We start from the raw sequence: 14883 nt of genomic DNA on the forward strand, positions 1-14883 counted from the left end.
GTCATGCAAGATATTCGTAGCAGGAAGTCATGATGACAAAAGGCAGCGAGTCTACCTGAAGCATGACTATAACACTGCTGGAGCTCTAACCTGGTAGGCTAACTTGTGGCTGTGGAGAGATTTGAATGAATAAGGCAATTATTTTTAGCTTTTTTGGTATCCCTATATCCCAGTGTAATAAATACAAAATACAAGATAGTTCACTCACATGAAAAGAAATTGAAATTTTAATTTCAAATTTAGAATATAAGAATTTAAAGGTCACAATGGTCCATGTATAAAGTACAATATAATGAGAAACATCTGCTTTTTCTATTTTTCAAGTTTACACATAACACCGACAAGAAACTGAGACTCTCCGCCTCAAAGTAAAATTTGCGCCAATTAAAATGTCTTGCAGCTGTAAGGCACAAGTTTTACTACTGTGATACAAGGAATCAAGAAGTAAGTACCAGTGAAACATGATTGTTTATTAACATAAACACTCAACTATGATCAGTAAATAAATTGTGAAATAGTTCACAAATTCAATAAAAAAATTAATTTGCTGGGACAGAGGCTACTGGGGCGGTGCTGGCCGGGACTGGAAATAGGAACTACTGAGCAGAGTGCTGCTCGGGCCTGGAATCGACTCCATGGAGCCCGGAGGGAGGAGGACTGGAACTGCGGACTGCTGCCGCTGCTGACGGGCAGTACGGAAACGAATAAGCATCCCCATAGTCTCCTGCTGAAACATTGACCACTGTTCCTCTGTGAGCATGCCCACCTCGGTGCTCAGGTATTGACAGTACATGACTCGGTTGTTGCTCAACCCCCCAACGGCCGCCTGCAGGGACTCCATAGCTACCTGCAGGGACCTCATAGCCGTCTGCAGTGAGGACATGCTGTTTGGGATTTGAAGAACTGCCTTGTTGACGCAGCGGCTGGCGAGCTTGGCCTTCTTGCCCTTTAACTTTGGGGTTTGACTGGAGGGAACAGGAGACGGAGACCCAGGACGACTTGATGACCTCGCAGGCTCTTCGTCTCCTTCTTCTTCTTCCTCTTCCTCCTCCTCCTCTTCCACTCCGGTATTGGTGGACTGTGCCCCTTGAAGCTTTTTAAACACAAGCAAACAAACATTAACATAAATATCAAATGCATACAAGGCAAGTGCAGACATTTTATAGCACATTTACTTTTGCTTAACTACTTCCCCTGAAACGCCATTAAACAGAGCAGCTACAAGGGAGAAAAAAACAAACAAACAAAAGGGCATATTACTCTACCTTTCCCAGGCTGCTCCTGCGGATGGTCATGTGCTTGTCCAAGAATTTGAACATATCTGAAGTCCACCGCTGCCTGGCTGTCAGTGGTCGTGTTGCTTGCTCATTCTTCTTCTTCCTTAGTTTACCATAGACGGTCCGCATGTTGCGGAACCACCCCCAGAGGAAGTTCCCTGAGCACAGTCGAAAAAAAAACACAAACATAAATGTCCCGTTTAAAAAAAGATAAAAAACGTTAGAGTGTTTTAAGATACTGAGCATCAACAGAAATTACAGAGACATAGCTCACCGGTAACTCCTAGCTCCTCGGCCTTCTGATCCAGCAGCTGCTCTCGCCTGCGCTTGTCCTTGAAGTCGCGTGCTGTCTGGTCGTAGAAGAACGGGTGAGCTGCAAACCACTCTACGAGGTGGTCTTCCTGTTCGGGCGAGAGAGTCGCCTCTGGCTCCATCCGGATCCTCTTCTTGACCCCGGGCCAATGCGACACCATTGGCTTTTCATCCTCTATCTCCAACTCTGGCTCCCCGGTCACAACTCTGTGGCCAACACGTCCGTGCAGGCTGGCTGACGAGCCCGGCTCCAGCATTGTGTGTGGCATGTTGGCAATGAGTGACAGCGAGGGGTCACTGTTTTCGTCCGAGTCCTTCTGGTATTGAGAGGTTGCAAGAGTGATGTCCGAACTGGAACTGGCAGGCAGGCACTTCTGCCATCTCCCTCTTCCTTTCATGGATCTACGTGCAGTCCTCCTTTCCATTGGCGGGATGCTGAATCTTGACACGTTTTTTTGCATCATGTTTGGTGACTGGCTGTAGACTTGTTGGCGCTGTCGGCACACCTGCATTTACAGTTAGAGGTCAAGTGATTAAAAGCTCTCAAGGTCACCAACCAGTCCCGCTGACCGCTCGGCAAGTAGTTATTGAGTGTCTGCAGAGTGTCTGTGTCCATGCAAACTATGGGTAACAATCTGCTAGCAACCAAAGCAATCGCTATGAGGTTTTTGGTGCAACACAATACACCTCTTTGCCATTAATTTTAGCTCGTGACAGCCAGCAACCACTTGCCAAGCAGTCGGGGATTACACATTTTACCCTAGCGACCAGTGGTTGGCAGGATGATAGTCAACTGGTCTCTAGGCCTGTGTAACAGGGGCATAAGGCAACAAAAAAAACTATATACAGTTTCACATTGTTGGTCATATAATTAATAAAATTATATTCCAAGTTTAAGTACATTAAACCTTATTTAAAACTATATATAGCAGAGTATCCAAGGCCAAAAACTGTTTGTGTGCAAAATAAAATTATATTCCCAAGAAAGTTTGCTTCAACTCAAATCATGTCAAACAAATTCTTTTAAAAGGTAAACACAGAAATAGATACATTTCACAGTGGGATTAAGGCTCACTCTAATTTGTAAAAGTCTTGTCTTTGACCCACAGGGCTTGCAAAATCGCTAGCCCGACGTCCCGGAGCTAGCGATATCTCCGGTCGGGCCACCAAAATCTTTCTCAGCCCCAACCGTTGGGCTATATGATAACCCAACGGGCGGGGCTGAGACAGATTTTGGTGGCCCGACCGGAGATATCGCTAGCTCCGGGACGTCGGGCTAGCGATTTTGCAAGCCCTGGACCCATTTAGTCACCAAAGCCTATAGTGGCTTTCTTGATCATTATGACTTCCAGGAAGCTAACAGAAAGTCCTAAAGGTGATCTTCTCCAACTATCTCTCCTGATATAAATTAACTGAGGTCTAATTTACCAATGATAGATTGTATATTACCCCAAGTACAACTAGTATCACTGTTTTATATTTATGTAGCAATTAATTGTACAAAATAATGGAAATGTGAACAACTGGGGATACATTATTAACATGTCCCCATGTGTCTCAGACTTCCCTGTCACGTAAAAATTTCTGCACTACCAAACTGTTTCTCTTTTACATTAACTTTCACGTCTTTTCAGTTTTTCAGATCATGTAAAGTTCTTCCCACACACTTCACAGCCAAATGGTTTCTCTCCCACATGAAGTTGCATGTGTCTCTTCAGATTGCTTCCTCGGTTGAATCCTTCGCCACAAACACCACAGCCATATGGTTTCTCTCCAGTATGGACTATCTTGTGAATCTTCAAACTTTCGTGATTAGTAAATATCTTACCAAAGACATCACATCTAAACAGTTTTTCTCCTGTGTGAATTTTTATGTGTTTATTGAAAGTAGAAGAATGTCTATATTTCTTTGTACAAATCTTACAACAGAAAAGTTTCTCTCGTGTGTGGATTCTTATTTGAGACTTAAGATGAGTGTTTTGGTTAAATCTTTTGCCACAAACCTCGCAGCTATATGGCTCATAACCCAATGGCCTCTCTGCTGTGTGGACTTTTCTGTGAGCCTTGAAATGCATCTTCTGCTTGAATCTTTTACAACAAACACCACAACTAAATTGTTTCTCTACTGTATGGACACTCTGGTGTCTTTTCAAATCTCGTGAATATGAAAATCTTTTGCTACAAATATCACAACCAAATGGTTTCTCTCCTGTGTGAACTCTCATGTCTCTGTCAAGACTATACCGCTGTCTTAAAGTTGTTTCACAAACATTACAGCCAAATGGTTTCTCTTCGGTGTGGTCTGTCCTCTGAGACTCTACATTTTTCCTCACTGTATGAGATTTCTTAATTTCCAAGCTGGAGCTGGAGGATAATTATTTTGAATGACATGTCATGTGTTTTTGAAGAGACTGCCTTTGGAGAAACTCTTTATCACACTCTGAGCAGCTAAAGGATTTGTTTAAAATGTTAAATGCCCCCTGACTCTTTATGCCTGACTCAAGTTCCCTGCTCACCTTCCAAACATCATCACTGTGTCTGGTTTTAGGTCCAGAATCTGATACAGGCTCCTTCCAGTCATCATCATCATTACTCACTTCAGTCTCAGAAGAGTCTGAAGCCTTTACATCAGTTTTTGGTTGTAAATAAATATGTGTATCAAGGTTCCCTTCTGATTCTGGTCCTCCACAGTCCTCTTCATCAGGCTCTGTTTTTACCTGTTTAGCTGGGCTGCTGGTCAGAGGCTCCATCTCACTGTTGTCTTCAGTTTGGCTTTGATGAAGCTGCAAAGACTGAGACTTCTCTTTATCATCATCTTCACTCTTTACAGTAACAATAGTGAATGGGAAAGTGGTGACATCAGTCACCTTCAATCCATTATGCTGCTCTCCCTCCTGATTGGTCCAGAGTTCTTCCTGTTCCTCCTTTATCTGCAGAGACTCTCGGTCCTGCTGGTCCAGACCGAGGCTCCATTCAGGGTGATCCTCTTTCATCTCCAGCAGCTGCTGAACTTCTGCAGAAAACAGCAAAACACATGGAGTTAAATTATTATAAAGGCAATTGTAGCACTGGAGTATTCTAGGAATCTGATAGAAATTAGAAGAAAGAATGAAACTATACTGAGATGAGTGAAAATCTTTAGCAAGCTTGTGTTTCTAGTCGACTTTTAGCCTGCAATAAAAGAAATGCTTTATCATTGTACTTCCAGTGAGTGTTTTAAAAGAAATGCTGTCAGGATGAAGGAGTTTGTGAAAGTGAAACAAGTTGGGGTTTTTTTCACTTTGCTTCACCAGAGTTTATAAGAGAATTCCTGCTTCAAAGCCATCATATAAATAATAATTTAAAGGTACAGGCCATGGAATTAGATATATATGTTATACTCATAAATATATATATTGTATTGAATAATGTGTAATTATGTCTTCCAGCAAAGAATGAATCAATTACAAAACCATTACAAAATTACTTGTTTTAAAGCTCAGTTTTTAAAACCTCACGGTGTAACTACAGCCCAGCAGCTCACAGTTTGCCAGGCATCAAATATTTGATCAGGTTAGAAAAAAATAATTCTGAGGCCAACAAAGATTTGAATGGGTACATGAAGCTGAGGATCGGGATTTTTTAAATTATGAGTAATATAAACCATGCAGCAGTATATTAATGACTAATTCTGAATGGATTATCTCCTGAGTGACGTTTGGTCCAATTAGAGCATCTTTCTCCTGCCATGTGATTGCATTTGTCCCTAAAAATCGTGAACCTTCATCTTAATTTTTATCGATGGGATAAAGATTTGGCGTTCATCCTCCAGCTTCACTGTGTTTGTATTATGCTAACCATAGCTCTGTAGCTAGCCACCACAACATTATATACCAGCTAGCCCAACTTCAGCAACCCTACAAACGTCACTGGTGTTTCGTTTTCTGTCTTCATTTATGTTGGATAGCAGAGCTGTATGTTTTTAATTTTTCAGAACTTCAAACTTCATAAATCCTGTTTCTCGTGGATGCCTGGATTTGAAACTTTATTGCAGAGCAGCCACACGGATCATTTTATTAAAGATGAAAGAATTTAGACAGTTTTTATCTCTCAGTGTTTGTTTGGGACCTGAAGAGGAGTTTGGACCCGGAAATCATCATCATCATCAATTATTTATTTATATAGCACTTTAAAAACACACCTGGTAGACCAAAGTGCTGTACAATACTAATATGCACATAGTAATAAAACCAGACATAGCAATAAAGTTAAAAAACAATAAAATAAAAATAAATAAAAATAAAAATGAAAAAATTAAAATAATAAATAATAAAAATAAAATAAAATAAAAATGACTAATGACCTCAGACTTAATAGGCGGATAGCTAGGATTATACACTTAACTGGGAGGGGTAAGATGACAGAACACAGCTGACTGCAATCTACTCCGTCCCAGGAAATATATTTAACATACTGATATAAATACATAAAGAATGTTAACATACAGTGGGGCAAAAAAGTATTTAGTCAGCCACCGATTGTGCAAGTTCCCCCACTTAAAATGATGACAGAGGTCAGTAATTTGCACCAGAGGTACACTTCAACTGTGAGAGACAGAATGTGAAAAAAAAAAATCCATGAATCCACATGGTAGGATTTGTAAAGAATTTATTCGTAAATCAGGGTGGAAAATAAGTATTTGGTCACCTCAAACAAGGAAAATCTCTGGCTCTCACAGACCTGTAACGTCTTCTGTAAGAAGCTTTTCTGTCCCCCACTCGTTACCTGTATGAATGGCACCTGTTTGAACTCATCATCTGTATAAAAGACACCTGTCCACAGCCTCAAACAGTCAGACTCCAAACTCCGCCATGGCCAAGACCAAAGAGCTTTCGAAGGACACCAGGAAAAGTATTGTAGACCTGCACCAGACTGGGAAGAGTGAATCTACAATAGGCAAGCAGCTTGGTGTGAAAAAATCAACTGTGGGAGCAATCATCAGAAAATGGAAGACATACAAGACCACTGATAATCTCCCACGATCTGGGGCTCCACGCAAGATCTCATCCCGTGTGGTCAAAATGATCATGAGAACGGTGAGCAAAGATCCCAGAACCACACGGGGGGACCTGGTGAATGACCTGCAGAGAGCTGGGACCAAAGTAACAAAGGTCACCATCAGTAACACACTACAACGGCAGGGAATCAAATCCCGCAGTGCCAGACGTGTTCCGCTGCTGAAGCCAGTGCATGTCCAGGCCCGTCTGAAGTTTGCCAGAGAGCACATGGATGATACAGCAGAGGATTGGGAGAATGTCATGTGGTCAGATGAAACCAAAGTAGAACTTTTTGGTATAAACTCAACTCGTCGTGTTTGGAGGAAGACGAATACTGAGTTGCATCCCAAGAACACCATACCTACTGTGAAGCATGGGGGTGGAAACATCATGCTATGGGGCTGTTTTTCTGCCAAGGGGACAGGACGACTGATCCGTGTTAAGGACAGAATGAATGGGGCCATGTATCGTGAGATTTTGAGCCAAAACCTCCTTCCATCAGTGAGAACTTTGAAGATGAAACGAGGCTGGGTCTTCCAACATGACAATGATCCAAAACACACCGCCCGGGCAACAAAGGAGTGGCTCCGTAAGAAGCATTTGAAAGTCCTGGAGTGGCCTAGCCAGTCTCCAGACCTCAACCCCATAGAAAATCTGTGGCGGGAGTTGAAAGTCCGTGTTGCTCGGCGACAGCCCCAAAACATCACTGCTCTCGAGAAGATCTGCATGGAGGAATGGGCCAAAATACCAGCTACTGTGTGTGCAAACCTGGTAAAGACCTATAGTAAACGTTTGACCTCTGTTATTGCCAACAAAGGTTATGTTACAAAGTATTGAGTTGTATTTTTGTTATTGACCAAATACTTATTTTCCACCCTGATTTACGAATAAATTCTTTACAAATCCTACCATGTGGATTCATGGATTTATTTTTTTTTTCACATTCTGTCTCTCACAGTTGAAGTGTACCTCTGGTGCAAATTACTGACCTCTGTCATCATTTTAGGTGGGGGAACTTGCACAATCGGTGGCTGACTAAATACTTTTTTGCCCCACTGTATTCATCACCTGAGCTAACTGCTCAGTTTAGTTTAGTTTTTTCCCCCCAGTTTTGCATTATATGTGCGTTTAAAAAAACAGATTCAAATGGTCACTAAATCCAATTCAGTCCAATTCATTTTTATTTGCCTCATACATAATCACATAAAGAGGCTCAAAGAGCTTCACAGGCATAAAAACAAACAAACATAAGAAATGAGGTCACTTACATATTAAAAAAGAAGTTTAAACAAACAAGCAAAACCATCAAGAACACACAGATGTCACACGTTAGGAAAAATAAACTGCATATAAATTATAACTCAGTCCAATTCAAGAGAAACATGTCCATTTTTTCTTTGTATGACATTGTCATGGTTACATATCCATTAGCGCTATTTGGCATGGACCTGACTTGTAAACTGAAAACTGCAAAAACAAACAAAACAACAACAACTTTTATTTGTGTATTTGCTAATGGTTTTTTCATAACCTTCCCTGTCTTTCTCATTATGTTTGGTGCACTCCTATGATATGCTGCTACCCTCACCTATGGCAACGAGCTGTGGGCAGTGACAGAAGTGAAATATTGACACTGCAGATAAAAGTAGAAGAAGAAACAGGACTCATCTGAAGGATGTCTCTGCTCTCTGTGTAAGTGTGCAATCCTGACATGCACCTCCTGGGGAATGTAACTACATGTCAGGTCAAAGTTGCCAACTAATGTGGTTGTTCTGTTCAGCACTGTTGATTAGTGAGAGAATAACAATCGCTGTCTTGATACAAGGAATAATAATTACAGCATCAATATAACGACTCACAAATACCAGCAGATTCCTGGAAGGAGAATGCTGAAACTACAAAGAATGGGGGAAAACTAGAGGGAAAAACATGTTTTTCTGACAAAGGTGAGGACCCAGTATTTTATTTATTTCTGTTGGCTGGCACTACATATGAAACACCGGGACAAACTGCAACTAACCCATAATGCACCAGCACAAGTGTAAATGCCAGCAAAAATGTCAGCCACTTATGTAGGTTACGTCACCAGCTCCCCACAGAAATCCAAATCAGCCCTTAGAGACCGCGTGGGCTTCTGTGCTTAGACTGCTGCACCTTAAAAGTGGAGCTAATTTGATGCCCTGCTCCACAGACACACAAAGGCACACAGTAAGAAGTGGTGTGTAAATGTGTGAATGTGGCTTGTAAAGCAAGTAAAAAGTAATTTGAGTGTTCAGTCAGAAGAAAACACTGCTATGGTTACAGTTCTGGTCAGAAGTTTCCATCCACTCATCAAGGGCATGAACACCATGGTGATTCTGGCCTTTTAATGAGTGATGCTGTAATGTATGTCTTAAGTTATCAGGATCAAAGCCTGTTCAGATTCAGAGTCATCTTTATTTGGCCGAGTTTGTGCATACAGATGAGGAATCTGACTCTGGTTCCCTTTGCTCTCTGTATACAAAAAGAAACCATTTTAAATAAGCAACATATTCACAAGGAGAACATAAATATGAGGATACAAGTAACAGAAAGTCTTAAAAAACTATACAAACTATAACAAACGTCTGTATACTGGTGAGTGCAACCTTGATGAACCTTAGATATTAATTTTAAAAGTGCAAATTGTGTAGTACAATGTGCACATGGCCTGAACAGTGGGTTATTTCAGTGTCCATCCAGCCTGGAGGAAGAAGCCATTGCTGTGATGACTGCTTTTGTAAACAGTGCTCTGTAGAAGCTGACCTAAGGCTGCAGCTTAAACCAGGATGTTTAAGGATCTGCAGAGATCCATCCATTCGCTTCCGCTTATCCTTTTCAGCTTCGCGGGGGGCGCTGGAGCCTATCCCAGCTGTCATAGGGCGAGAGGCGGGGTACACCCTGGACAGGTCGCCAGTCTGTCACAGGGCCAACACACAGGGACAGACAACCATTCACACTCACATTCACTCGCACAAGTACAAATTATTCAGACGTGTCACCACTTTGGTCTTGAGGAACTGTCAGACTCAGAAAGGAGGACTATGGTTAGGATGTTCAGGAACAGCCCAGGAAACATCGAGGCTCATACCTGCCATGAACTGGAAACTACTGTAACACCAGCACAACTGTCCACAGTGAAGCCAGGGTTACAGGGTACCGACCAACAAAGAAGCCTCTGCTCCAAAATCAAAACCTTCAAGCTCAACTGAAATGTGCAGCTGCCCACGTGGACGGGCCAAATGCCTTCTCGAGAAAACTTTTGTGGTCAGACGACACAAAGATTGAGCTGTTTGGTCACAAATACAAGAGTCGAGCTGAAGAATTCAAACCTAAGAAGACTGACTGTCAAACATGCTGTGGCCCATTTCCTGCCAGTGGTACTGGTATATAACACAACGTGAATGGAATAATTAAGAAGGAAAACTACCTCCAAATCCCTCAACTTCACATCAGATCAACAGCTTGATGGTTCAAGCTTGGACATGGTTGGATGTTTCCGCAGGAGAACGATCCCAAACACATCACTGGTTTTGAAATGGATAAAGCAGGCTAGCATTAAACATCTGGATTTACGTGGCTCCGACCTCAACCCTATTTGAGGACTATACTTAAGAGCTGATCTGTGCCAAGGAACGAACCAATTTAAAAACAAAAGTTATGCCAGGAAGAGTGGTCAAATATTCAGTCAGAATTATGCCAGAAGCTTGTTGATGGATACAAAAACAACAAAAAGCTGAAGTGCAGTTTGTTAAGGGACATTTAACCAACCAAAAGTTTAGATTTTATGTTTATATTTGAATCTGTATGTATATTTTTGACCCTGTGTGGATGAAGAGGGGAAAAAAAACACGCATTAAAAATACAATCATTCCACGCTGCAAAAAGATCAGATAAACTCCATATAGAGCTGGGCGATAGAACGATAACGATATGTATCGCGATATAACTTTTACTCGATAGAGAAATTAAGCTATCGCGATAGACCTCGCCGCTCTTGTCCTCTTTTTTTTTTTTTTTTTTTTAAAGGTCAGCCAATCCAAATTAAGTAGCGCAGAGCCGAACCAATCACAGCCGCAGCGTCACGTCGCGTGACTTGTTACGTACAGCACAAGTGCCAAGCCGCACGTGTGTTTGTTTGGGAAGCAGCCAGCGGGTAATGGAGGAAATGAGTGTGCCGACTAGAAAAATCAACCGAGCGTGACCGAAGAGAAAACAGATGATGGTTCCAACGCCGGAGAGATTGTCGAACGGAAGAGCCATAGAAGTTCCGTAGTGTGAAGGTATTTCGGCTATTTCAAGTCTGACAAAAAACAGAGTAGCGTGCACTGTAAATTGTGCCGAAAGCAAGTCTGGAAATACAATAAACTGGTGCATGCGTCACACTGTGCGCCACGTTATTGTTTCGGTGAAATGAATTTCTACAATACTGTTACTGTTAATTCTACTCTCTGCAGTGTTTAAATGCTTACATATACACACAGTTACTGTCCCTCCACACATACGACTCGGTTCTGCTTCTATGCCCCAGCTTTGTTTACTTTTTCCCACCGAGGCTTCTAGACTTCTGATTGGCCAACATTTCTGCACGGTTAGGAATCTAGCGCCACCTGCTGCTTTGGCATGTTCATAGCAGCGTTTTCCTTCATTTCTGCCTTTATGTGTGGACGGGATTATTTTTAAAACGAAAACGGAAAATCTCCGTTTTCAAAAATACCCGTGTACGTGTGGACGTAGCCTCAGTCTCTGACTGGAAGCGCTAATTCGTCATTCGGCTTTTGTCAGACTAAAGTAACTGTTAAAACTGTTTGAAAAGCTCAGCTATACAACAAGGAGAGGTTGAGAATTTCCTTTTAGTTCTCAGTTTATTTGATATTGACAAAAGTTAGTCAGTTTTGTCTGATCTTCTGTAAAACAAACTAAGATTTATTTTTAGAATTAATATTTTGTTTCTAAGTGGAATTGACAATTTAGTCTGTTTCGTTTGTTCTATTTTGAAACTTAAACGCTTTAGCGGCTGCCTTTTGTGTAGTTTGCAATATTTGCCTTTATTTATCTGAAAAAGTCTCATGTTCCTTAAGTACATCTACCCTGTTGAACTTATTATGGGAAATAAATATTTAAATAAAAACAAGCTGCTGATTATTTCACATTTTACTTGTGAGCAACGGCACATTTAAATCTTACAAATATAGTTATTTGGCTTATATCGTGATAGATATCATCGCCTGAAATGAAAAAAACATATCGTGATATGAAAAAATCTCATATCGCCCAGCTCTAACTCCATATGACAGTGACATTCGTGACCATGATGAGTGGATGTAAACCTGTGACCACAGCTGTAGATGCAGAATCAGCCCTCCACCCTGAAGCAGATCGGAAACTGGGAAAGATTGGATCGCTGCACTCCTCCTCATAACCAACCTTAACTCACACCGGTGTTACTTGTGTCCTACGAGCTGTTCCAGGATAATGTGAACTGATTTAATGAAGTGAAAAGAAAAAAACCACACACGGCCATCCCTGTCTGGTGTGTTAGCAGCTAGCCCGTTTCCTCCACATTAAATCTGTCGTTATTCTCACCGGAGGTTTGGCTGCCCTCGTCTTTCTGCTGCTGATGGACTCCGAGCGGGTTAATCTGCTGCATCTCTTCGAAGGACAGACTCTCGGCGCTGTGCTGCTGCAGATAATCCGCTCCATTCATGGTGTCCGCAGATATTTTCTGCTTCACAATAAACTGCAGGCTCCTTCGGAGTCAGCACAAAAGATCACAGTCGCACACTTACACGTCACTGCTGCTCGGGTCCCGCGTCTACAGATGACATCATGCGTTATAACTGGAGACGTGTAAACATGAATCCGATACATTCTTCTCTTGGCAATGTTTGCTTTTCCTCTCATAAGTCTATAAATACCAAACTAAGATCTCTCTTTCAGAATGCAAAAAAATGGAAAAAAGTTTGGACTTTACCACAAAGGGTTTTCTTGACAAACAAAATTAAAGAGATTTCCTTTAAGTTGATTCATAAGTTTTACCCTACCAAACAATATTTGTCCAAATTTATGGCTGAAATAAATGTAAACTGTACCTTCTGTCAAGAGCAACCTGAAACAGTTTCTCATCTGTTTTGGTCGTGTAAATTTACGTGTAAATTCTGGAAGGATTTCCACAAGTTTATTACTGACTCTGTTCTCCCTAATCTTCAACTGTACTATAAGGATGCTATCTTTGGCTATTATAATTTTAAAGACAAGGACAATGATGCTTTCTTCTTTATAAATTAGGTTTTATTTTTGGCAAAATTTCATATACACAAAAGCAAAGTCCTCGGCAGAAAGCCTGAACTTCTTGTATTAAAAATGGAACTTGCACAATATATAAGGAAAATCTCCTCATCAAAAAACACGAAGGCTCTCAAGACTGTTAACATCTATAACCAATTGAAACTGCTAACTTGATTTTGGCTCTTGCAAACTTTTGTTTATTTATGTTCCCCTTAATTTATTTTATTTTTTGTACTCACTTTTGTCTCACTGTCCTTGTCACTCTTTCTGTTCCTCATTGTACTACCACAATGTCATCTTTTATGTGATCCCTGTTTTACTTGACTGTATGTCTAAAATGTGATAAATAAAGTAAAAAACAAAAACATGAATCCGATGTTATTATTATTATTGTAATTTTAAATAAGTAATATAATTGAGTTCTAAACAGGATAACTTTTCTATTCCAGATTAATTTCACAATTAATCTTAGTTTAAAAGTATTAATATATCTGCACAAAAATACTTTACTGTTCCTTTAGGTGACATCTCTAAGATGAATGGGCGTGAACTAATAGATAAAGGTAATGATGTAAGATGCAATCATGCTAGGCGAAGGAGCATTACTGATGATGTGTTTCACAGTGGTTTTTGTTTCAGTAATTAGAATATTGGTCTTGGTTGTGATCAGAGTCCCTGGGTGCGTCTTGAGGGTCACTGTGGTGCTGGTGTTCTGTTCTTGGTCTCAGTGGTCTGTAGCGTTTGCCAGAAAACACGTTTGGCCGTGCTGAGGGAGATGAAGGTACCAAGGAATTTGAAGGTTGGCACCACTGATGCAGAGGGGGCCAGGTCTGCACCGCTGCTCCTTTGTTTTCCAATCTCAAAATCTCTGTAGGCAGAGTCAGTCGTTGTATCACAGGCAAATGTGATGATGGGATGTCCAGGATGATAGTGCTGTATAGTCAGTAAAAAGCATCCTCTCAGAGCTCCTCTGGTGTTCTGTGGCATCCTCAGTGGACCACTTTGCTCTGGTAAGACTGCTGTGTGTTGAAGGTGGGAGCGAGACAGCCTGTGCTGATCTGGATAATGGTGAGACTCAAAGTTGGGGACATGGCTGGTCTGACAGTGTTATGCTATAGCTGCCTGTGACAGGACACATCTGTCTGCTATTCATCACCTCACTGAAATGTGGTGCTGGTCCCTTCTGGAGCATTTTAATGGAATTATCAGACAAATAATAACCACAAAAGAAGCTCATTAATCTGTTTTGGTGACTGAAATTCATAGTATTTTATTAGTCTGTTGCTAATAAACCACCAGGTAACTGTGTCTGTACATTAACACCACCGCTGGCTGCTAATTTAACACACCACTTAAATATGATAACTTCTCCAAGAACCCTAATTCAGTGGCAGCCAAATCAGTAATATTTAGGCTTCAAAATGCAGAGTCCAAAAACAGCGAGTGACATCATGGGTACGACTTCCATCTTTTAGATACAGTCAGGATTCAGTGCTACCTGCTGTTTGGTGACGCTGTGAAAGAAACCAACTCAGGTGCATAGCTAAAAAAAAAAAGAGAGAATAATTGAACTCCTGAGTTTATAAACTTTGTTGCAAGTGTGTGATCTTTTGCTATGAAATAAACTGATGTGCAAAAGTCTTGAGCCAACCCTCATTTCTTTATATTGTGCTTCCAAGGAGACACATGTCCTTTAAAGTTTGGAGAATTATTCCAGAAAGAAACAACAGAAAGCTGCCTCAGAGTTCAGACTGTAAAAGAATAAATCTGGTGACACATTAATTTTCTAGCTAATTATACTTGTATAAACTCTTTTTGCCTCGTACACTATATTTCCACATGTTTGCGAAATATGAAGAAATGAGGAGCTGCTCGACACGTGCACAGTTCTCCGCACTGTCTGCCTTTGGTGCATCACTCTAAAAATCTCCACAATCCACCAAACTGTCTCT

The 14883-nt window shown here is 41.1% G+C and overlaps 1 protein-coding gene across 3 annotated transcripts; it reads right to left on the bottom strand.

Annotated features, from left to right (window-relative positions):
* Positions 1-204: 204 nt before the first annotated feature.
* LOC308390978 (uncharacterized protein) lies at positions 205-12421 on the bottom strand. Of its 3 annotated transcripts, XM_080873387.1 has the most exons (6): positions 12230-12421; positions 4457-4602; positions 4307-4381; positions 1552-2095; positions 1266-1435; positions 205-1093 (listed from the first exon to the last, which is right to left on the bottom strand). In XM_080873387.1, exons 1-6 carry the CDS (start codon positions 12348-12350, stop codon positions 560-562), a joined length of 1590 nt encoding a protein of 529 aa, XP_080729513.1. In that variant the 5' UTR covers positions 12351-12421; the 3' UTR covers positions 205-559. The 3 variants fall into 3 exon arrangements, with proteins under 3 accessions (XP_080729513.1, XP_080729514.1, XP_080729512.1); XM_080873388.1 differs by lacking the exon at positions 4307-4381; XM_080873386.1 differs by having other exon boundaries at positions 4307-4602.
* Positions 12422-14883: the final 2462 nt, after the last annotated feature.

The sequence above is a fragment of the Rhamphochromis sp. 'chilingali' genome (genome assembly GCF_963969265.1).
Source record: "Rhamphochromis sp. 'chilingali' genome assembly, chromosome: 22".
NCBI lineage: Eukaryota > Metazoa > Chordata > Actinopteri > Cichliformes > Cichlidae > Rhamphochromis > Rhamphochromis sp. 'chilingali'.